This window comes from Balaenoptera physalus (genome assembly GCF_965194825.1).
Source record: "Balaenoptera physalus genome assembly, chromosome: 2".
NCBI classification, from domain to species: Eukaryota; Metazoa; Chordata; class Mammalia; order Artiodactyla; family Balaenopteridae; genus Balaenoptera; species Balaenoptera physalus.
In genome coordinates, this window is record NC_138883.1 from 97,262,488 (window position 1) to 97,285,490 (window position 23,003).

Sequence of the window (23,003 nt, forward strand, 5' to 3'; positions counted from 1 at the left end):
AAGAAAAATTGGGACTTCCCTGGTGGCACGGTGGTTAAGAATCCGTCTGCCAATGCAGGGGACATGGGTCCAAGCCCTGGTTCAGGAAGATCCCACATGCCAAGGAGCAACTAAGCCCGTGCGCCACAACTGAGCCTGTGCTCTAGAGCCTGCGAGCCACAACTACTGAGCATGCGCACCACAACTACTGAAGCCCACGCGCCTAGAGCCTGAGCTCTGCAACAAGAGAAGCCACAGAAATGAGAAGCCCGTGTGCTGCAACAAACAGTAGTCCCCGCTCACCGCAACTAGAGAAAGCCCGTGTGTAGCAACAAAGACCCAACGCAGCCAAAAATTAATTAATTAATTAATGAAAAATAAAAAGATAACTTTAAAAAAAATTTTTTTATTTTAAAAAATAAAAAAGAATAAAAGAAAATACCAGTACTAATCTTGCAAACATTAAAAAGATAATAAAATACTATAAACAACTTTATACACATAAACATGACAGTGAAATAGAAAAAAAAAAAAGACTAATTCCTCCAAAACCAGAAACTACAAAAACACACCCAAAATGAAATACGTTACCTTAATAGTCCTTTAATTGTTAAAGAAATTGAATGCGTAGATAAAACCCTAAAATTCTGTACAACTGAAACTAATATTGTAAATCAACTACAGTTCAATTTCTTTAAAAAAGACCTTCTGAAACAGAAAAGTCAACACCCAGATGATTTCACTGGAAAATCCTACTAAAATTTACAAAATGACACCAATTCTACCTGATCCGTGACAGAAAATAGAAAAGGAAGGAATACTTTCAAACTCATTTTATGAAACCAGCATTACAATTATACCAAAACCAAACAAAACCAATATGAGGGGAAAAGACGATGGATCAAGAATGAACATAGATGCAAAAACACTCAATAGAATATTAGCAAATCAAATCTAGCCCTATATAAAAAGGATAATACACACCATAACCAAGTGGGGCTTATATCAAGGCTGATTTTATTTGCAAAAAATCAATCAATGTAATCTACCACACTAACAGTTTAAAGAAGAAAAAAAATCACATGACCATATCAATGAAAATAAAACATTTGACAATATTCAAGATGACTTCATGATAAAAACTTCCAGCAAAAAAGGAATATAAGGACATTTTTTCAATCTTATAAAGGGCATACACAAAACAAAACAAAATGTAGGACTAGTCAGTGCAGTAAGTACAATAGAGCAAATTAGACATGACTTAAGATAGGATTAGCAGGACTTTCCTGGTGGTCCAGTGGTAAAGAATCTGCCTTCCAATGCAGGGAACATGGGTTCAATCCCTGGTTGGGAAACTAAGATCCCACATGCGTTGGGGCAACTAAGCCCCAGCGCCACAACTACTGAGCCTCAGCTAGAGAGCCTGCATGCTGCAAACTACAAAGCCTACACACTCTGGAGCCCACGTGCCACAACTAAAGAGAGAAAACCCACAGGCCACAACTAGAGAAGCCCTGAGTCACAACGAAAGATCCCACATGCCTCAACGAAGATCCTGAGTGCCACAACTAAGAGCAACTAAGACCCGAAGCAGCCAAACAAACAAAGAAAGGATTAGCAAATGGATTAGAAAAAACCAATTAGAATTCTAAAAAGGATGAAAAGAAAATACAGTAGAGAGGGTTTTAGACATAGAACTAAAGGGAAAAGGTCTAATATATATATATATATATATATATATATATATATATATTTTTTGGTTGCATTGGGTCTTCGTTGCTGCGAGCAAGGGCTACTCTTCGTTGTGGTGCATGGGCTTCTCATTGCAGTGCTTCTCTTGTTGTACAGCACGGGCTCTAGGCCCGCAGGGTTCAGTAGTTGCAGCACGCAGGCTCTAGGGCATGTGGGCTTCAGTAATTGCGGTGTGGGGGCTCAGTAGTTGTGGTGCATGGGCTTAGTTGTTCCGTAGCAATGTGGGATCTTCCCGGACCAGGGCTCGAACCTGTGTCCCCTGCATTGGCAGGCGGATTCTCAACCACTGTGCCACCAGGGAAGTCCTAATATATTTAATATATTAGTCTCATGAGGTCAATGGGGCAGAGACAATATTTGAAGAGCTATTAGCTGAAAATTTTCCAGATTTGATGAAATACATCAACTCACAGATTCAAAAATTTCAAAAGTCCCAAACAGGATTAAAAAAAAAAAAAAAAAAGGACACCTAGACACAACACAGTAAAACACCAGAAAGACAAGAAAAACCTTACAAGCAGCTAGAGGGAAAAAAATTAAAATACAACTTCTAAAGAAGCAACAAGCTGGAAGCTGACTTCTCAACACAAACAGTGGAGGCAAGAAGATAAAGGAATGATATCTTCAAGATGCTGAAAATACTGCCATCCCCAGCCTATGCAACCTAAGCAAAAATGTCTTTCAAGAATGAAACACAAAAGGGACTTCCCTGGTGGCCCTGTGGTTAAGAATCCGCCTTCCAATGCAGGGGACACTGGTTCGATCCCTGGTCGGGGAACTAAGATCCCACATGCCGTGGGGCAACTAAGCCTGCACGCTCTAGAGCCCACACACCACAATTAGAGAGCAGACACACACACAATGGAATATTACTCAGCCATAAAAAACAGAATGAAATAATGCCATTTGCAGCAACATGAATGGACCTAGAGATTATCATACTAAGTGATGTAAGGCAGAGAGAGAAACACAAATATCACATGATATCACTTATATGTGGAATCTAAAAAAAAAAAAAGATACAAATGAACTTATATACAAAACAGAAATAGACTCACAGACACAGAAAACAAACTTATGGTTACCAAAGGGGGAAGGGGAGGCAGGGATGAAGTAGGAATTTTGAATTAACATATAAAATAAACAAAAAGGACCTACTCTATAGCATAGGGAACTATATTCAGTATCTTGTAATAACCTATGATGGAAAAGAATCTGAAAAAGAATATACATATAGGTATAACTGAATCACTTTGCTGTATACCTGAAACACTATGAATCAACTGTACTTCAATTTTAAAAAAAATTTTAATAAATAAAAATAAATTAAAAATAGCTTTGTGGTATGCAGGTAATGTAAGTCTTAAGAATATAATACATTCTTAAATGTATATATTAGAAAAACAGACTGGAATGTTTATCTCAACAAATTAAGAAGAAAACAGCAAAACTAATCCAAATAAAGCAGAAAGAAGGAAATAATAAATCAAGAATAAGAGTTAATGAAATAGAAAATAAATATATAACAGAAAGAACTAGTAAAGTTAGAAGTGGGTTATTTTAAAAGATTAATTAGGTTGATAAACCTCTACTGAAGGAAAAGAGGAGCCACAAATAACTAATGATAGGAAAGAGAAAAGAAGCAATGTAACAGATGCTGCAAACCTTAAAAAGATAGTAAGAGGTCGCTGTGAACAATTTTAAATTAATAAATTTGAATATCTACACAAAAGAATAAATTCTTACAAAACTAACTACCCAAAACTCATTCAGGAAAAAAATACAGATAAGCATTCTGAAATCAAATAAGCCTCCTCCATGAGGCCTCTGTCCACTTTACCAAAATGGTAAGAGGGGTTATCTCTGGATTGTACAATTACAAATGATTTTATCTTTGTTCTACATTTTTCAAACTATCTACAAGGGCATGTGTTACTTTTTAAATTTTAAGGGGAGGAAAAAGAACTTGGAGCCTCAGGTTCCGGTCTTTGTTTTTTCTCTCTCATTGAAGTATAGTTGATTTACAATATTATGTTAGTTTCAGGTGTAGAGCACTGTGATTCAGTATTTTAATGGAGTATAATCTATAATTATAGGTTATACTCCACTAAAAGTTATTACAAGATAATAGCTATGATTCCCTGTGTTTTACAATATATACTTATTGCTTACCTATTTTATATATAGTACTTTGTATCTCTTAATCCCATTCTTCTAATTTGCCCCTCCCTCCCTCCTTCCTTCCCTCTCCCCTTTGGTAACCACTAGTTTGTTTTCTATATCTGAGTCTGTTTCTGTTTTGCATATCATTTGTTTACATTAATTTTTAGATTCCACATATAAGTGATATACAGTATTTGTCTTTTTCTGACTTATTTCACTAAGCATAGTATTCTCTAGGTCCATCCACATTGCTACAAATGGCAGAATTTCATTCTTTTTTATGGTTGAGTACTATTCCATTGTATATATGTATCACATCTTCTTTATCCATTCATCTGTTGATGGACACCTGGGTTGCTTCCGTATCTTAGCTATTATAAATAGTGCTGCTATAAACATTGGGGTGCAGGTGTCTTTTCAACTTAGTGTTCTCATTTTTTCTGGATATATACTTAGAAGTGGAACTACTGGATCATATGGTAGTTCTATTTTTAGTTTTTTGAGGAACCTCCATACTGTTTTCCATAGTGGCTGCATCACCATTTACATTCCTACCAACAGTGTACAAGGGTTCCCTTTTCTCTACATACTCTCCAACATGTATTTGTAGACTTTTTGATGATAGCCATTCTGACAGGTGTGAGGTGATATCTTGTTGTTTTGATGTGCATTTCTCTGATAATTATCAATGTTGAGCATTTTTTTATGTGCCTGTTAGCCATCTGTATGTCTTCTTTGGAAAAAAAAGTCTATTCAGGTCTTCTGCCCGTTTTTTTTAATCGGGTTGTTTGTTTTTTTGATATTTTTTTTTTAACCTATATATTTTGGAAATTATCCCCTTGTCAGTCATATCATTTGCAAATATTTTCCATTCCACAGGATGTCTTTTCATTTTGTTGATGATTTCCTTTGCTGTGCAAAAGCTTTTAAGCTTAATTAGGTCCCATTTGTTTATTGGTTCCAGTCTTAATGCTGCCACAGGGTCTGCTGTGTAGCTTTGATTAAATCCTTTAATTTCTAGATCTGAAATGCCTATACTAGATCTAAACCGTAAAACATTTCATTTTATATACCAATTTAACATACAAGATGGATATTAATCCTTCCATTTCAAAAAAAATTGTCATTTCTATATATCAACCACATGCAACTGGCACTATTAAATACTGCCAGAAAGAAGGGCTATTGTTCAACTACTTTACCAATTTAACTAGTTTATAGCTTAAAACAACATACGCCAACAGTGTACAACAGTGCATATTTAATAGCTGGTTTGCCTTAGAGGGTATGCACAATGCCTAGGCGCTCAAATATTTTTTGAATCAAGGATGACCAGAAAGTTAGGCTAAACAAAATTCTACTAGGAAAAGGAAACTTTCCTTTTTACTTTCTATATTTCAACATTGTTTGAATTATGAGTTTTTCACAATGTAGATATTACATTAATAATGTTAAAACAAAAAATTGAGTTCTTTATGGTTTTTGTTTGCTTTTTGGTTTTAATGGCCAAATTGGGCTTTTAATTATAGAAAATTTTTCCAGCATAAAATGATAGCCATGTTTAAATGTTCCATTTGTCTATGTATTAGCATATTCTTCCTTTTTTTTTGGCCGCACCCCACAGCTTTCCCCGACCAGGGATTGCACCCTCATCCTCAGCAGTGAAAGCACGGAGTCCTAACCACTGGACAACCGGGGAATTCCCAACATTCTTAAAATTACTTTCTAAAGAAAATCTTGCTTCTAATCAAGAATACTCCTTTGGCTGAGTTCAGTTTACCCCCAGGTGGGGCAACCACCTCAATCATGTCTTTGTCAGGCTCCTCAATTTTCAATTCCAGGCCCAGCTCAGCTATTTTTTAAAACCTGTAACTCTTAAAATAAAAAATCTCTACAGTCCAGGTATTAGGTTAATCTCTAATTTTTTCTGTATTATTAAAGTCGTTCAAAAGCAAAATTGTGAAAATTTTAGAACTGCTTAATAGGCACATAATCTGTCAATTCCTCTCAATACATTAATATGCATCCTTAGATTAAACCAGACCAGCAAAGCTTTATACCTGGATTGTATTCTCTTAGCTCTCCTTGTCCCCATCCTATAAAATTCATTTATCTAAATATGGCCTAATGCCATTGACCTATATCAAAAAGTACTGTAAAAAACAGCCTTATAAAAGTGGTCACCATATTTACTCTAAGGATGTTGAATATTACACTAAGCACCCTTTCCATTTATTAATTTATTGGGTACTATTTTGTACCCAATAAATTTTTGTTCTAGGTGCTAATGAAATAGCAGTAAAGGGTATTGAAGGTACTCAGGTCTTTTCTCTGAGTGAAAAAAGAAGTCATTTGAAAGTTCTGAATGAGAGACTAATAAGATCTGATTTATACAGTAACAGGATCATTCCACTATTATGTTGAAAATAAACTGAAGAAGTATAAGACTAAAGGCAGACAAGGCAAGGAGACCTGCTAAGAGCCTATTGCCATAATCTTGGAAAGAGATGATGGTGTCCTGGACCAGGGTGGTAGCAGCACAGGTGATAAGTGGACAGATTCTGGATGCATTTTGAAGGTATAGCCAACAGAAGTTGCCAACATTAGATCTGGGGTGTAAATGAAAGAAAACAGTGAAATATTCCAAGGGAACTGGGGGGAAAAAAAAAAAGGTAAGGTAGCCATTTACTGATTTAGAGAAGGCTGGAGGAAGAGAATGTTATGAGACAGCTATTAGACATTCAAAAGGGAGATGTCAAAGAAAAGCTGGATACAGAAATCTGAAATCAGGCTAAGAAGTAGTACTTAAGGGAAGTAAACGACAACCAGGAGAGCTAAGTAAAGAAACTATTTCAATGAGGAAGAAAAAGCAATTTTACAGGACAGAAAAGGAGAAACTGTTAGAGCAATGCCCCTGAGTAGATAAGAGGGGATGGGACCTGGGATATTGGGGTTTCTCACAACTGCAGCAGTACTGACATTTTAGGCTGAGTAATTCTTCATTGTGGGGAGCTGTCTTGCACATAATAGGATGTTTATCAGGATCTCTGGCCTCTGCCCACTAGATGCTAGTCCTTCCCTACAACCTTGTCAACAATCAAAAATGTCTCCAGACACTGCCAAACGTCCCAGGGGACAAAATCACTCCCAATTTAAGATCATCGGTACCAATGGAGGAACTGGCCTTTCCTGGAAACACTGACAATTCATCCATATAAAAGATGCTATGGTTAGAGTACATGATAATAATTTGAATCTCCTTCTGATTAGATCCTCCTAAGTACAGATATAGTCAAGGCCAGAGAAGACATGAGGAAGGTGCCAGCATATAACAAAACCAAAGTCATTACTCCTAGGAAAATGTCAGCATTTTGTTATTGAAATGAAGCGACCATATAAGCTATGTGTGTCTTTGAACTTAGTCTAAGCCAAAACTTTTATGTTTTGGGGGAGGGGAGGTCCAATCTATGCCCCCTTGCATAATGCCCATATAGTTTCAGGTTTCCTGGGTTTTTTCTAAAATCACAAGAGGAAAACGTCATGACTTAGTATGAATTAAATTAAATATTATTCCTGAGTGGGCTCAATTTTTAGAGGAATAGCCCTAAAGGAACACATCTCCAATGATAATCTAAGAGGATGATATTTATGCCTTTCAAATCACCCCACCAAATTATCGTGTAGTGTTTAAAGGAGTCTGGTTCTATTCAGTGACCCCTTTATACCTAGTGTCTTCTCCATCAAAGAGATATAAGCTAACCATATTTTTAGGTGTTTAGGATGGAGGGAAAGGGGAGCATTAAAGGAGCCCTTAGCAATCATGAAATGAGAAAGTTTGAGAATAAAAGCACAGTCACTTGGTTTCACATATTATATGTCAAGTGTCAGGGTTACATGAGCTATCTCTAAGAGAAAGAAAATACAGTCACACCACCTGTGAAAGTTGCACATGCTTCCCTGCTTCCTCAATAACAAGTCCTATCCTGTTATATCATAAATTAGAGTTCCAGAGCAAAAATAAAATGAAAAAGGATTCTACAAACTCAAAAAGATTGAAAACCCTAAAACTTCTATTAAAATATTTGGTTTCCAAACTTGTTTAAAAAATAAGCCACAAGCTAGAAGAGCCTTACTGAATCTGAATTACAGATATTCTCTATTATTATCCCCTTTTAAACACGGCCTTGCTTTCTATCACTGAAGGAAATTAAATTGGTCAGGCATGGCTTGTTTTTCCACTGCGCTATTACAGCTGTAACCCAACATCCTATACTCTTTTTGATGATTAAATACTGAGACTCTGATTTGTTCTAAAAGTTTCTCAAGATCCAAATTAAGATACTGATTATAATTTCTTCTTTTAATTGAAGTATTTACATACTTACAATGTTGTTAGTTTCAAGTGTACAGCAAAGTGATTCAGTTATACATATGTATGTATATATTCTTTTTCAGATTCTTTTCCATTATAGGTTATTACACGATATTGAGTATCGTTCCCTGTGCTCTACAGCAGGTCCTTGTTGTTTACTTATTTTATATATAGTCGTGTGTATGTTAATCCCAAACTCCTCATTTTTCTCCCCCCACCCCCACTATCCCCTTTGATAACCATAAGTTTGTTTTCTATGTCTGTGAGTCTATATCTGTTTTGCAAATAAGTTCGTTTGTATCAATATTTTAGATAATTTCTAAAGTCATCCTTCAAATACTCAAAAAGCTAAGAACAGAAAGTAAAGGAGTAAATCTATTTAGTGGGTGGCTGAACACCATCACCCTGGCCCATCTCCCACTCCGCACTGTACTCTGACAGTACCATCTACCAGATACTGAGGACACAATCATAAACAAGAGCCTCCTTCTCAACTGTGAGCCCGAAGAAGAACCACTACTTCACAAAGGCTCTGCATGGCTTAATCCCTGAGCCAGAAAGGAAGTCAGGCTCCCTGACTGTAAAGTCTGACCAACAATCTTGTACATACATACAAGTGGCGGGGCACAGAGACGCTAGACCCATATCCTCACCGTAGTCACTTTATGTTTCTGGTCCATTTTCTCTTTTGCCCCTTGGAAATCTCTAGAGAGGTCTGTATAAATGCCATCCAAGGTCTGAATAGTTAAAGAGAACCTAATTTAAGAACCTCATTTTACAGATGAAAAACCTAAAAAGTTTCAGCAATTTGGCCAATGTCATATAAGTAGTTGGTCTCTGACTTCCCATTTCTGAGGAGGCATTATTTGGGGTTATACCAGAGTTTCAGGGTAGCTGCTAGGAGTCTTCTCACTCTAGAAGGCAGGCTAATTAACAATCTACCTAGGGACATAAGTAAAAACTTATAGAACCTCATATTCACCTACAGGCTGACACCAAACACAAGGCCACACACTCTAAAAGATATCAATTTAAATAAACAAGAAGCTACTCTCCAAGAATAAATGGGCCAATTTCTCTTGGGAAACAAGCCTGTTCTAAATTCTTCACTTCTGTCTTTCCCTTTATTCTCAGCATAGGATGTCAATAGGTAAAGTCATTATACCTATTGATAACCAGCCAGTACAAAAGCATTTTTCTGTCCAACTCTCCAATTCCCCTGGCCAAAAGTAATCTCTTATTCCTTCTGAATTCCCACAAGAATTTAAGTGCCTCAAAATACCACACAGCTGAACTGCTGTGGTTAAGTATATGTCTTAACTCCCCTAGTAGACAGATTACCAGTTTCCTAAACTTTTTTAATAAACTCCCTGAAATCCGGGCTATTTTTTTGTTGTTCTTTTTATTATTTTTTTTAACTCCACAGAGCCACAGACATCCATGTGTTCAACAAACATTTGTAAATGTATAAACAAGCTGATTATTTTCAAAGTTTGGTGTTGCCATAATTCTAGGACTAGAATGTTATTATGCTACAGTAGTATTAAAATATATCTAAATGCCCAAAAAAAGAGTTAATATATGACATATATAACATGTAACATAACATTATCTTCTAACTTTTAAATAAATGTTTTTTCATTCATTTCATTCACTACTAGAAAAAACAAAAACAACAAAAATCAAGAATGTCAGAATACAAATATATTTTCCTAAAAAGCTAAGGGTAATGTTTGCAAATCATATTTTTCAAAATTCTAACAGTATTCGCTACTTATTAAAGAAGCCCTGTGGGGTTTTTTTTAAGTCCTGTGTTTTGTTTTGTTTTTTTAATCACTTTTGTGAAGGAATAGTCACCCAATAATGTATCCTTTATATCACACCACTCCTTGGCTTTTGTTGTTCTTACCATCTAGAAATGCCTAATACTCCTCTGTCTTTCCAAGTGTCAATCTTCCATGAAATCTTTTATCTTCCCAACTACATGTGATCTCTTTCATCTGACTTACACTGTAATTATGTACATCATTTTTTTCTCTCTGCCGGTATATTATAAGCCCCCTGAAAGTGGAAATGACTTACTAATTTTTGTAAACTTTTTTCATCAATGTGTTGAATTCATATCAGAATGGAGTAACATCAACTGCCCCTATATGTCTGAAAATATAGTCTGTACCCCTTAGGTGAAAAAAATACTTTAATTATATTAATAATCATCATGTACCATCACTATTTTAATTAATATTCTACTGCTTACAGAAAACTAAAATAAAAAAAAAACTAAGGACTATTTTCAGAAAGTAATAAACAACATAAATAAGGAGAAATTTAAACTATCTGTTGCATTAAGCCTTAAAACATCCACTTACCTGTAAGAAGGTAGTTGGAAATGTCTCGATGGCAAAATAAACTACAACAAAGCTCATACATCAACCTTGGACTACCTGGGACCTGACTTATTACAGGATAACAATATTTCCCAGAACTTAGATCTTACATTGAAAAGAACAGAATGATCAAAAGGTGATACTTATACAAGTGTATTTATAAAATTACAATTGAGTGTTTTAAAAAACTCCTAACTGCCAAAACACAAGTGAAAACCATCACATGCTAGCGCTAAAAGTGCTAGCACTAAAAGTACTCATCACTGGGTTTGTCCACTACCAACTGCATCACCATGTCAACACAGTAGAGATCGTGCCCTGACAACATAACCAAGCAGACATTCACTGCCCAGCCGATCACACCACCACCACCCACCACCTCCCATGCACAGTGCAATATATATATATAGAACAGACTGTTTTTCAATTACAATGTCATGATCACTTCAAAATTCTTTTAGAACAATTCCTTTTCAAAAACTTTGCTTATAGACTCTGAAATAAATGATCTGCCCTATTTTGAAAAGGTCCTCAGTTTACCACTGGCTAGCTCCAAGACAGTCTTACCTTCTACACTGGCCATGTCTAGACCTTCCCCACATATACACACCCTTCAGAGCAAGAACTCTGACAGGAAAGAAACATACTACAGAGAAAAGCCCACCAGATGAGAAGTCACAAGACCTCCATTCCAGTCCCAGCTGGTCCTCTTGCTAGTCATCTGACCCAGAACTAAAGTTTTTTCATCTGATTGCTATACAAATCAAATGGGACGCTCTACATAAAGGAGTTTTACCTTTTTTTTATATTTCATTTTTACTATACTAACACAGGCATTGAAATAATTGTTAGCTGATTCCTGAGTACTTGAAAACAACTTGTTCTCATTTTTTTCAAGCAACTCTGTTCTTCAGAGTCCAAAAGGACATTTCTAGTTCAAGGCAAAATTATAACTGTATCAGTGCATTCAAAACTAAGATATTGGGACTTCCCTGGTGGTCCAGTGGGTAACACTCCATGCTCCCAATGCAGGGGGCCAGGGTTCGATCCCCGGTAGGGGAACTAGATCCCACATGCATGCCACAACTAAGAGTTCACATGCCGCAACTAAGAAGCCCACATGCCGCAACTAAGACCAGGCACAACCAAAATAAATAAATAAATATTTTTTAAAAAACTAAGATATTAAAATGAGATGGTGTGCAACATGGGTGTGTAAATGCCAAAGGGCCAAAATAATCAGTGTCACAGGCAGGCATCCTAAACCAGGTAAATTTTGAGTCATTATTTGGGAAAACAAAAAGCAAGGATTCTCTTGTTGCAACATAAAAATGTAGGCTAGAGTGAGAAGATTGATATGTCTACAGCAGAGGGGCCGAGATGAGGAGTATATATAATCAAATGTAAAGTCAAAGATGGCAGAAGAATATCTGACAAATTTAAATTTCACACCACAGCTCTTAGAAACAACTACATATTCTTCAGCCAAGAATGATATGGTGAAACGCTATTTGAAGATTATTATACCAGCAGCTGTGTGGAGGATGAACTGAAGTGATCAGAGATGTCAGGAAACCAGTTTGGAAGTTTTTAATATTAAGTAATACAAATAAGGTTCTAAAATAAGCTGGTAACTAAGGACATGAAAAGGGGTAAATCTGGTAGTCACTGCAGAGAGTCAGCTAGATTTGGTGACAGGTTGAAAGAGGGAGGTGGAAAAGATCTGAAAATGATTCCAAGGACCTGGTCATGGGCGGCCTACAGCATAACCACACCTGTGCAGCACTAATGGTTCTGGCACTGGCTTTTCCAGGCTGCACCTGAACCTGTTTAGCCCTATATACCAGCCTCACAATGAGACACCACTCTACCTTAGATGGAAACAGAAAACTACCACAACCATAATAGTGTGGAGATAACCCATAAACCAAGATTCCAGATTCATTTCTTGATGGAGAAAGCCTGTTCTTCTAACCCTGGGAAACCTCCTCCCCACATACACAACTAGGGGAGAGGGAAATTTCTTCTCTCTATGCCCCCCAAATTGTCTACACACTTGAAGCCCAAGCTCAACACTATATGGATCTTTTAGGTCACAAGTACACAAAACACAGATAACACCATTGATAGGGATAGGTGTTAACAATATAAGTCAGGCAAATTATATTTTTTAAGGGTTCATTCTAAACTGGTACAAAACCAAGTTGATTACATTTAAAGTTAAAATGGCCAAAAAGCAATCTTATGGGGTTATTTCTAATGTATCACAATGATAGATAAATTCTGCTCCTGAACGCACTGTGCTACATAATGATTCTGCAGTTTTGCAGGAGCTTTTCTTATTTCTGCAGCTTTAAAAACATGCTACTGGAAAGCAGACATCAGATCAGAGTGTTTCCCTTGTCTAAAAAGCATACCATTATGCTATTTCCAATTTCATCAAGGAGAATGGTTATTAATAACAATGTTTATTTAATCGAGGTCTAATTGTCTACAGTTCCTTCCGAGGAGGACCATGTCTAAATTTAACACAAAAAAGAAACTCATGTTAATCCATGGGAGTCTCTCTGTGGGTAAATGAAGCTCTAGAGCTTGGTTGGAATTGGCTATACTAACAACATTCCATTCTCAAAAGGATTAATCCATCCAAGCTCCTTGAGAAACATGTCTATTTCATCCAGATTTTTAAGAGGTTCTAACACATTATCGTTTACATACACTTTAATCTCACAAACAGGAAAAACACTGTCATAAAATTTTCACATTGCGCTATCTTTAAAACTAACCAACCAGCCTACCTTGCAAACGGATTAAAATATTATCTAGGGAGGTTACCAAACCGTGATCTCGTGATAAATAAGAGCTCTCCAGGCCACTGTCACTCTAATTATTCCATTCTAAATTTCTCGGAGGCAGAGAATGAATTTTTCCATTTTCTTGTTGGGATTAAGATTCTGCATATCATGAGGTACGGAGGGCTGGGCTTAAAGCCACCTGCTCCAGCGGCTCCTCAATGCCCTAACACAACGGGCAGGGGGAGCCAGGCGCAGCATCGCCTCCACGCTTCGAGACGAGACAAGACCGAGTCTCTGCGCCTCCATGCCGAGAGCAGGTGCGAAACGGACGCAGGTGAGAAACGGACGCTCTGGGCTTTCAGAGGTTTCACCTTCCTCCACCGCAGACCCAGGGCCATCCTAGGAGAGGAACCGTCTGGTGCAGTCACCCCCGGGGCCCGTTTGCTGAGGGCGGACAGTGCGGTGAGATTCCTAAACCTCTCCCCTGACTGGCAATTTCCTACAGCAGCCGCAGGAATCACAGTCCCACGGCCCGCCCCGCTAAATTGGGGTGCAAAGGGGACTCGGGTGGGGCCTACCAACACCTCGCAGCCTCCCGGGGAGCTGTGGGCCGGGGACAGGGGGTCTTGGCCCCCGCGTAAAGACCGCGGTCACTCCCCCTTGGGCTCCCGGACACCGCTCACCGTGAAGGGGACATCCTCGACGCTGCCCACGGAATAGCAGTTGTCTCCAGGGTTGACAGCTCCGGTGAGGACCTGATGCAGATGCATCTCCGGAGCCCCGGCTGGCCAGGCGAACGCACTAGAGACTCAACGAGCCCCGCTCCCGGCCCTCCTCCGCCCGCGAGAGCGCTTCCCGCTCCGCCTCCCTCGGGACCCACCCCGCCGCGGCTCGGGCTTAAGGCCTCGCCCCCCTTTTGCCTTCCCCCCGCCTGGTCCCAGCCATGGGAGCTCCTCGACCGCCGCCGCCGCCGCCGCCGCCCGGATCGCCGCTCGGCTGCGGAAGTGCCCGGATGCTCCCACTGCCTGCTGCACCGGCGCACAAATGCGGGAGGAGGGCAAGGGTGCTTATGAAGTGGGGGGAGCGGAGGGGGAGGGGCTGGGGAGCGCGCGGCCGGGCGCGTGCTGGAAGGGACGCTCCACCCGAGGGAGATGGGCGGCGCGCGCGTCCACCCTCGGGGCAGCGTCGGCAGACTGGCAGGGTAAACCCCTCCTTCCGCTGCTAAACCCTTAGCTCAGTCCTCCCCCGCCCCGCGTTTGCGCGTGCGCGCGCAGAGGTTTCCAGGGCAATTGCGCGCGCCGCGCGGATCCTTGTCCCGGGATTGCGCGCGCAGAGGTGCGGGAATTCCCTTGGAGCCTCCAGATTGAGGCCGCTGGGGGCGGTCGCGGGGGTGGCCGCAGGGCGGAGCGGAGGTCGCTCCGGGCCAAGCCGCAGTCCCACTCCGGAGACTCACAGCCAGTAGGCTTCGATGAGTCTTTAATCCATTACCAAGTATGCTGCATGATGGTCAGTGCAGTTGACTTCAGGAGGACACCCGTCAGCGGAAAATTCACCTCGGGAAATCTTAGATCCCTTAGGGCTTTTTTCAAGTACAGTGCATAAGATATTTTACTTTATGTAAACAATAAAAACATCTTGCAACTGTGTAGAGAAGCCGTACTCCCCTAACAGCAAATTATTTTGTTCCCACCTTTTGTGACGGTTGTTCTAGACAGCGAAAGGGCCCCCTGGAATGAGTGACTCCTCTAGGCTCTTTTTTCATGCGCGATGTCATAGATTCTCACAGAATCGCCTGATTTTTCCAGACTGCTAACCTTTGATACAAGGATCAGATCCCTGCTCCAGTTCAGTTCGTCACAGGGCTTTGAGCCTATACTGTGTGTGATTAAGTCACTGGGGCAAGGAAGTAGAAGGAACTAAGTTACAACTATCTATAAAAACAGGCAGAACGCGAAAAGTGTTAGGATTGAGACACAAAAGTCTATGCACCACAAAAGAGGAAGAATACTTTTGACTAAGGGGATGGGTAAAGTGTTATGGAGAGGCTGATATAAACGCTGCATTCAAATAGAGAAAATAGCCTGAGCTAAGGCTTAGAAGTGTGAAATGACAGGATGTGTTAGAGGAACAAGGATTAGATTAATGTTTAAGGCTGAAGATACATAGGGTGAGAAAAGGAATGGTAGTTAACAAGAGATGGATACAGCCAAGAGGTAGCTTGTGGCCAGCCTGAACATATAGAGGCTTGAATGCTCCACTAAGAAGCTTAGATTTCATTCCCCGTGCAGTGGGGGGGGGTCCATCAAATGCTTCTGAGCAGAAATGTATACACTCAGCTGCTTTAGGAAGGTGACTCCGCATCAATGTGAAGAATATTTAGAAGAGTGGGGAAGATTGCAGGCAAAGACCTGGCAGAAGTTGGTAATCTGTTGAGTGGAAGAAGGAATCAAAGATAATTCCCAATGACCTAGGGCATTTTCATTTTCATTTAGTGGCATAACTGTTCCCCCAGTCACCCAAACTAGAAACCGCAGAGCCAATTTCAGTCCCATTCTCTCTGTTGTCCATATCCAAGGATCCCTTTTCGAGGTCCTTAGTTCATGCCCTTCATCATCCCTACTGCCCTTTACCTTCATTTAGACCTCATCATGTCTCATGTAATTACCCTAAAAGCCTCCTAACTGGTTTGACTGCCTTCCAACTCTGTGCTCTCCAATCCATCCACAGCTCTGCGGCCTGAGAAACCTTTTTAAGGGAAAAATTTCTCTGCTTAAAATCTCCACTCCCTACAGCTTCTGCCTAATCTTCCAGTTTTATCTCAGACTGTTCCCTCACACCCACTATGCTTCAGCCCCACAGAGCTATTTGCTATCTCCAAGGCATACTGTGTTCTCTTAATCTTCCCAGTCATTGCTCTTTGCTCTGTCTGAAATGCCCTCTTTGCCCTTGTTGATCTGACAAACCACAATTTAGTTTAGAAGTCACTTACTCAGTAAAACCTCTCTTGTCTAGCCCCAAACACCTTAAGGCTTCTTCCTCTTGAAACACACACATCACATAGCAATCTAAGTGTGGGTTTGTGTCTGTTTCTTCTACTAGAGTTGTAGATATTTCAAGTCAGGATCAGTATCTTATTTTCTCTGTGTCCTGGGTGCCTGAATCATAGTACTTGACTTGTACTGACATACAAGATTTTAAAGTGAATAAGACCACCCAATTTTTCATGAAAAATTTATGGGGTAAAAAAGAACCTGTTAGTATACATGTATTTATTTGTGTGTGTGAAAGTGTTTAAATGATTTTCAGTGGTTTTGTGGAAGTATTACATACTCATGTTAATGGAGTATACTATGTACAGTATATTGGGTTCTAGGAAATCACAAGTTCTGTATATTTAATTGTATACTACTAACCATGAATAAAGGTACTAAGCCACATTTTTTTTTAAATAGTGAAAATATTGCAGACAACAAAACGCACACACAAAAAATGAAGCCCCACACTATGCGTGAAGTACCATAAAGGCAAATACTGGTGCTGCATCTTGGTACTAGCAACTAAACAGCATGCCACAGTATCAAATAAATTTGGGGTAATTCCTATATATACAGCATGTATCAGTGAGAACTGGTATAAAGCAAGCAGTTAGATACAATAAATTTAAATAAATTCCCTTATAAGAAGGAACAGGGACTTCCCTTGTGGCGCAGTGGTCAAGAATCTGCCTGCCAATGCAGGGGACACGGGTTCGATCCCTGGGCCAGGAAGATCCCACATGCCGCGAAACTACTGAGCCCACGTGCCTAGAGTCCATGCTCCACAACAAGAGAAGCCACTGCAGTGAGAAGCCCACCCACCGCAAAAAAGAGTAGCCTCTGCTCACCACAACTAGAGAAAGCCCACGCACAGCAACGAAGACCCAACACAGCCAAAAATAAATTTAAAAAAAAAATTTTTTTTAAAAAGGAACAAAACATACAACAAATTAATAGATTTGAAGAAATTCCAACATCATGTTCATACATAAAGGCAGATATTTTACTAAACAGTAATACATGTTGAATAACAGGAAAAAATGAATATGATATAGAAGCTACTGTTTTAGTGAATAACAGCTGTATACTAAGAAATGAACACTGGGGACTTCCCTGGCGGCGCAGTGGTTAAGAATCCGCCTGCCAATACAGGGGACACGGGTTCAAGCCCTGGTCTGGGAAGATCCCACGTGCCGTGGAGCAACTAAGCCTGTGTGCCACGGCTGCTGAGCCTGCACTCTAGAGCCCGCGTGCCACAACAGCTGAGCCCACATGCTGCAACTACTGAAGCCTGAGCGCCTAGAGCCCATGCTCCGCAACAAGAGAAGCCACCGCAAGGAGAAGCCTGAGCACCGCAACGGAGAGTAGCCTCCACTCTCTGCAGCTAGAGAGGGCCGGCGCGCAGCAATGAAGACCCAACACAGCCATAAATAAATAAATAAATAGATAAATAAATAAATAGTTCCCTTAAAAAAAAAAAATGAACACTGTTTCTAAGTGTCATAAAGACTTTAATCTTCACCCTCAAAACTTGAATCCCATATTTTCAAAGCTTGAAACCCATTGCTACTACTGGATTTTAGATGAGTCTCTTAATCTTCGACTTTTGCTGCATTAGATACTGAGTCAGGGACTTCCCTGGCGGTCCAGTGGTAGTTAAGACTCTGCGCTTCCACTGCAGCGGCACGGGTTCAATCCCTGGTGAGAAAACTAAGATCCCGCATGTTGCACGGGGCGTCCAAAAAAATTAGAACCCCAGTCAAGGAATTCCCTGGTGGTCCAGTGGTTAGGACTCCGTGCTTTCACTGCTGAGGGCCTGGGTTCAATCCCTGGTCGGGGAACTAAGATCCCACAAGCCACATGGCAGTGCAGCCAAAAAAAAAAAAAACTGAGTCAAAAGCATTACCAAACAAAAACTTATACTCAGATTGTCAATAGGATTTTTAATTTCACATTAGTTAAACCATTTTACAATTGGCTCTCATTTTACAACATTCCATGAAGTTTTGGCCCATTCACACAGTTGTGAAATTGGAGGCCTCTTCCTTTTGGTATCAACTCAAAATCGGAAGCCTGCATGCACCTATACCTCTCTTCCCTCATGAATCCTTAAATGACTTCTTGATAGCAACATCTCAAAGTTGCAACTGGCTGGTTAAGTCTCCTGGAAATACAGCCAAGCCTTTGCTGTCCAACCTGATCAACCAAAACTCATTCCAGACTACTATGGCAAGTTTCCTTAGTAGCCCACCCACTAGGACAATTTTACCACATTTTAACTGTCCACAGTCATTTCTTCCTTGTTCATCAACATTTTGCATGGACCTAAAAATAAAGTGGGGATTCTTTCTTCTGATCTGGAAATGACTTTCTTTTAAAAATTAGAAACAGTATCAGTTTTGTATCATTAACAAAATATTCCAATACAACTGTAAGGTATGGCTTCTCATGTCCACAACTTTTTGTTTTTGATTGAGGTATAATTGATATATATTAGTTTCAGGTATACAACATAAAGATTCGCTATTTGTATATATTGCAAAATGATCACCACAGTAAGTCTAGCTAACATCCATGACTTCACATAGTTATGAAAATTTTTTTTCTTTTGATGAGAACTTTTAAGATCTCTTCCCTTAGCAACTTCAAATATGCAATATAGTATTATTAACTATAGTCATCATGCTGTACATTGCATCTCCATGACTTATTTATAACTAGAAGTCTACAAGTTTTAATAGTAACAAATATTGTACCTTTGGGGTTGGGTTTAATGGAACACTGGATGTCTGAGGTACTTAGTTTCCCAGCAGTAATCACATACTCATGTGCACTAGTTATCTATTACTGTGTAACCAATTACCCCAAAACTTAGTGGCTAAAATCAACAATAAACACAAAGTTTCTGTGCCTCAAGGATTCAGTAGTGGCTTAGTTGGGAGGTTCTGGTTCTGAGTGTCTCAAAATGTCAGCTAGATAATAAAAGAAACAAGACACAAAAAACCGCATATGGCATGATTCCATTTCAATTAAGTTTTCTGAAAAGGCAAATCTATAGACATAGAAAATAGATTAGTGGTTGCCTGGGGCTGGTGGTGGAATGGGAAGTAAATGCTAATGGGCATGGGGTTTCTTTTGGCATGATGAAAATATCCTAAAAATAGAATGTGGTCATGGTTACGCAACTCTGTAAATTTACTAGAAATCATTGAATTATGCACTTAAAATTAATGAATTTTATCATAAATAAACTGTAACCTCAATAAAGCTATCTAAAAAAGAAGTGTCAGCCAGGGCTGCAGTCATCTGAAGGCTTGACTGAGACTAAAGGACCCTCGTCCAAGATAGCAGACTCTCTGGCTGGCAAGCTGATCCTGGTAGCTGGAGGGAGGGAGGGGAGGGGAGGCCTCAGTTCCTCGCTATGTGGTCCTCTCCATAGCGCTACAAGACATAGCAGCTGGCTTCTCCAAGAGCAAGTGATCCAAGAGAGAGACCAAAGTGGAAACTGCAATGTCTTTTATAACCTGGCCTCAGAAGTCACACACCGTCACTTCTACCATATTTTATTAGATACACAGGCCAGCCATGATTTAGTGTGGGAGAATATTTCCCCAAAGAGCGAATACCAGGAAATGAGAATCACTTGGTGCCACCTTGGAGGCTGACTACCACACCCAGAACTCAAGGATTTTATTTTCAAGCGTTAAGGGGCATCATTTGTGTCGTTCTTCTTCTTACCTTCAGAGGTAATTGGAAGTTCTACTCGTAAATCTAAAATGCTGTAATGCTGACCTTTGATATGTCTGTTATCAGTTCTTTATTGGTGAACTATCGGTATGTTTTAAATATTGAATTTCCCAAGTGAGTCCATTTGTTTGATGGGTCTAATACCCATATTTTTAAATGTTTACTCTACTTGTGGAGACCTTACAGTTTTCTTACAGATGTCTCACACTTCTAAGAAGCTATTTTCTTTGGTTGATAGCAATGAAAGCCCTGACTCCCTATACCAGTTCCTTTTGCAAAGTCTAATCACTAAGTCTGAAGTTGATGTAGTAGTAATGGCTTCATTGCTTTTGAGTCATAAGCTATAGTGGTAACATATTTTAATCTAAAATATCAAGGGAATGACCCTATTTAAGTTATCTATTGCTGTGTAACAAACCACTCTGAAACTTAGTGGCTTAAAACAATGATTTATTATTTCCTTTTTTTTTTTTTTCTTTTTCATCTTTATTTCTTACTCTCTGTGGACTGAGTGGTGAGTTCCTCTGCTGGTTTCACTTGGACTCACTCATGCAGCTGCATCCAGCTGGAGGGGTCACCTGGGGTAGAAGGTCCAAGATGGATTTTAAGGCTGGCAGTTGATGTTATTTGTTGGTTGGTATGCCTTGGTTTCCCCTCCACGTAGCCTTCTCATCCTCCATAGGCTAGACTGACTGCCACAGCAGTCTCGGGTCCAGTCTTGAAGGTTACACGCAGAGTCACTTCCGCTACATCACTTGGTCCAAACAAGTCACAATGTCAGCACAGATTCAAGGGCTAGCGAAATAAATTCCACCTTTTGATGGGAGGAACAAAAAAGTCACATTGCAAAGGGTTATAGGAGGCATCGTTGTAGCCATCTTTGCAAACAATCTTTGTCATAGACCCAAACTTTACCTCTAATCATCTCTATAGCCTCTGATTTGTTATTTTTGCTTTGTTTTAATTAAATCATTTTAATTAAGGATTTAATTTTCCATCCACTTGTAGGATGGAAAAACGTATATATTTGCTATGATGTCTTTCTCTGCTACAGGCAGCATCAAATTACTGTCTTCTTGGTGACTATACCTCAGAGTATTAGCTATTTAATTCACACCTTATGCCTTTAGTTTTTTTATCTCTAATATGGGTACATTGAACACAGGGCAATTTTTTTTTTCTTTGGCTGCATTGGGTCTTCGTTGCTGCATTCTAATCCTATCTCATATTTTTAACATTTTTTTTAAATTCCTAAAGCCTGGCAAAGTGCCTGAACACAGTAGGAACTCAAGAAATGTTTATTAAGCTAAGTAGTTATTAACTATATTGGGGGTACATTATGTAAACTGAGTTAGTAAAAATGTGACAAATATTTTGGAACTCACATATCTTTCCAAGACCTCAGAAAACAAAATACTCCATCCTGTGGGGAGGCGCAGATTGTAGTTGTGGGGACAGAGGCTACTGGCATTGAGATAAGTAGTAAAGACTGAACAATAGTTGAAATTAGTTACCAAAGCTTAGGTATGGCCTGCTGAGTAGTACACGGACCATTCTGTGTCTCTGGAGAAAAGAATTCATATTGCTGGCGTGGGTCCTGAGAAAATAAGCCCTTAAATAGGGAGTAATAAGTTAATCTGGTCCTAGAGTTAGAGAATGAAATGAATTTAGGTTCTTCTGGTTGCTGGAGAAAAATCAATCATGCAGTTATCCAGGCACTATGGTATTGAGATCACCAAGGACTGTACAGTACTCTTAAGGATGGGCCAAGACAGTCGGAGGACTGGGCCCCTTAACACTATACCCCTAAAGAGAGGTGAGAGGGGACAGGAATCAGCACTTCCTCATGGTGTCCCCTCCTGCAAGAAAGAATTCATATCTGAAGGCAGAAACAAGAAAGAAAGCTCAGGAGGGTCTAGCTCCAATGGTGATGGTAATCACAGTATGTATGTGCCAACGTGGGGGTGTGCTGACATGCATTAGGTACTAACCCAAAACCTGAAGTTCTAACTTAACTCTTCTTTTAATCTAGTTCTAAATGTTGCAAGCACATTTGTATAGGCATATTCCTGTGACCACGTGTGGAGCAAGACTATAAAAACTGTTCAAGGACGAATGTTCAGAATATATTAAGGTTTTATTATGTATTTTATTTTACTTTATATTATTTGTACCATAAATGCCACTTTTTACTGCTTTTTGAAGAAGGAGCCTGATATTTTCTTCTTTTTTTTTTGAATTTTTGAATTTTATTTTTTTTTATTTTTATTTTTTTTTTTTAGAAAGATATATGCCATGTATTTCTTCTTTAGGTCGTTTTTTTTATTTTTTAATTTCTTTTTGGCTGTGCTGGGTCTTCGTTTCTGTGCGAGGACTTTCTCTAGCTGCGGCAAGCGGGGCCACTCTTCATCGCGGTGCGCGAGCCTCTCACTATCGCAGCCTCCATTGTTGCGGAGCACAGGCTCCAGACGCGCAGGCTCAGTAGCTGTGGCTCACGGGCCCAGTTGCTCTGTGGCACATGGGATCCTCCCTGACAAGGGCTCGAACCCGTGTCCCCTGCGTTGGCAGGCAGATTCTCAACCACTGCGCCACCAGGGAAGCCTTTATTTTATTTTTTTATACAGCAGGTTCTTATTAGTTATCCATTTTATATATATTAGTGTATACATGTCAATCCCAATCTCCCAATTCATCACACCACCACCACCACCACCCTGCCACTTTCCCCCCTTTGTGTCCATACATTTGTTTTCTACATCTGTGTCTCAATTTC

At 39.7% G+C, this 23,003-nt stretch overlaps 1 protein-coding gene across 7 annotated transcripts in view; it reads right to left on the minus strand.

Moving 5' to 3' along the window:
• DMXL2 (Dmx like 2) overlaps positions 1-14,396 on the minus strand; it is a 151,947-nt gene extending 137,551 nt beyond the window's left edge. For all 7 annotated transcript variants that reach the window (XM_082444557.1, XM_082444558.1, XM_082444556.1 and 4 more), the window contains exon 1: positions 14,132-14,396. In XM_082444557.1, the coding sequence (XP_082300683.1) occupies positions 14,132-14,218 (87 nt within the window). In that variant the 5' untranslated portion in view covers positions 14,219-14,396. The remainder of the gene's footprint in view (positions 1-14,131) is intronic.
• Between the last annotated feature and the right edge of the window lie 8,607 nt (positions 14,397-23,003).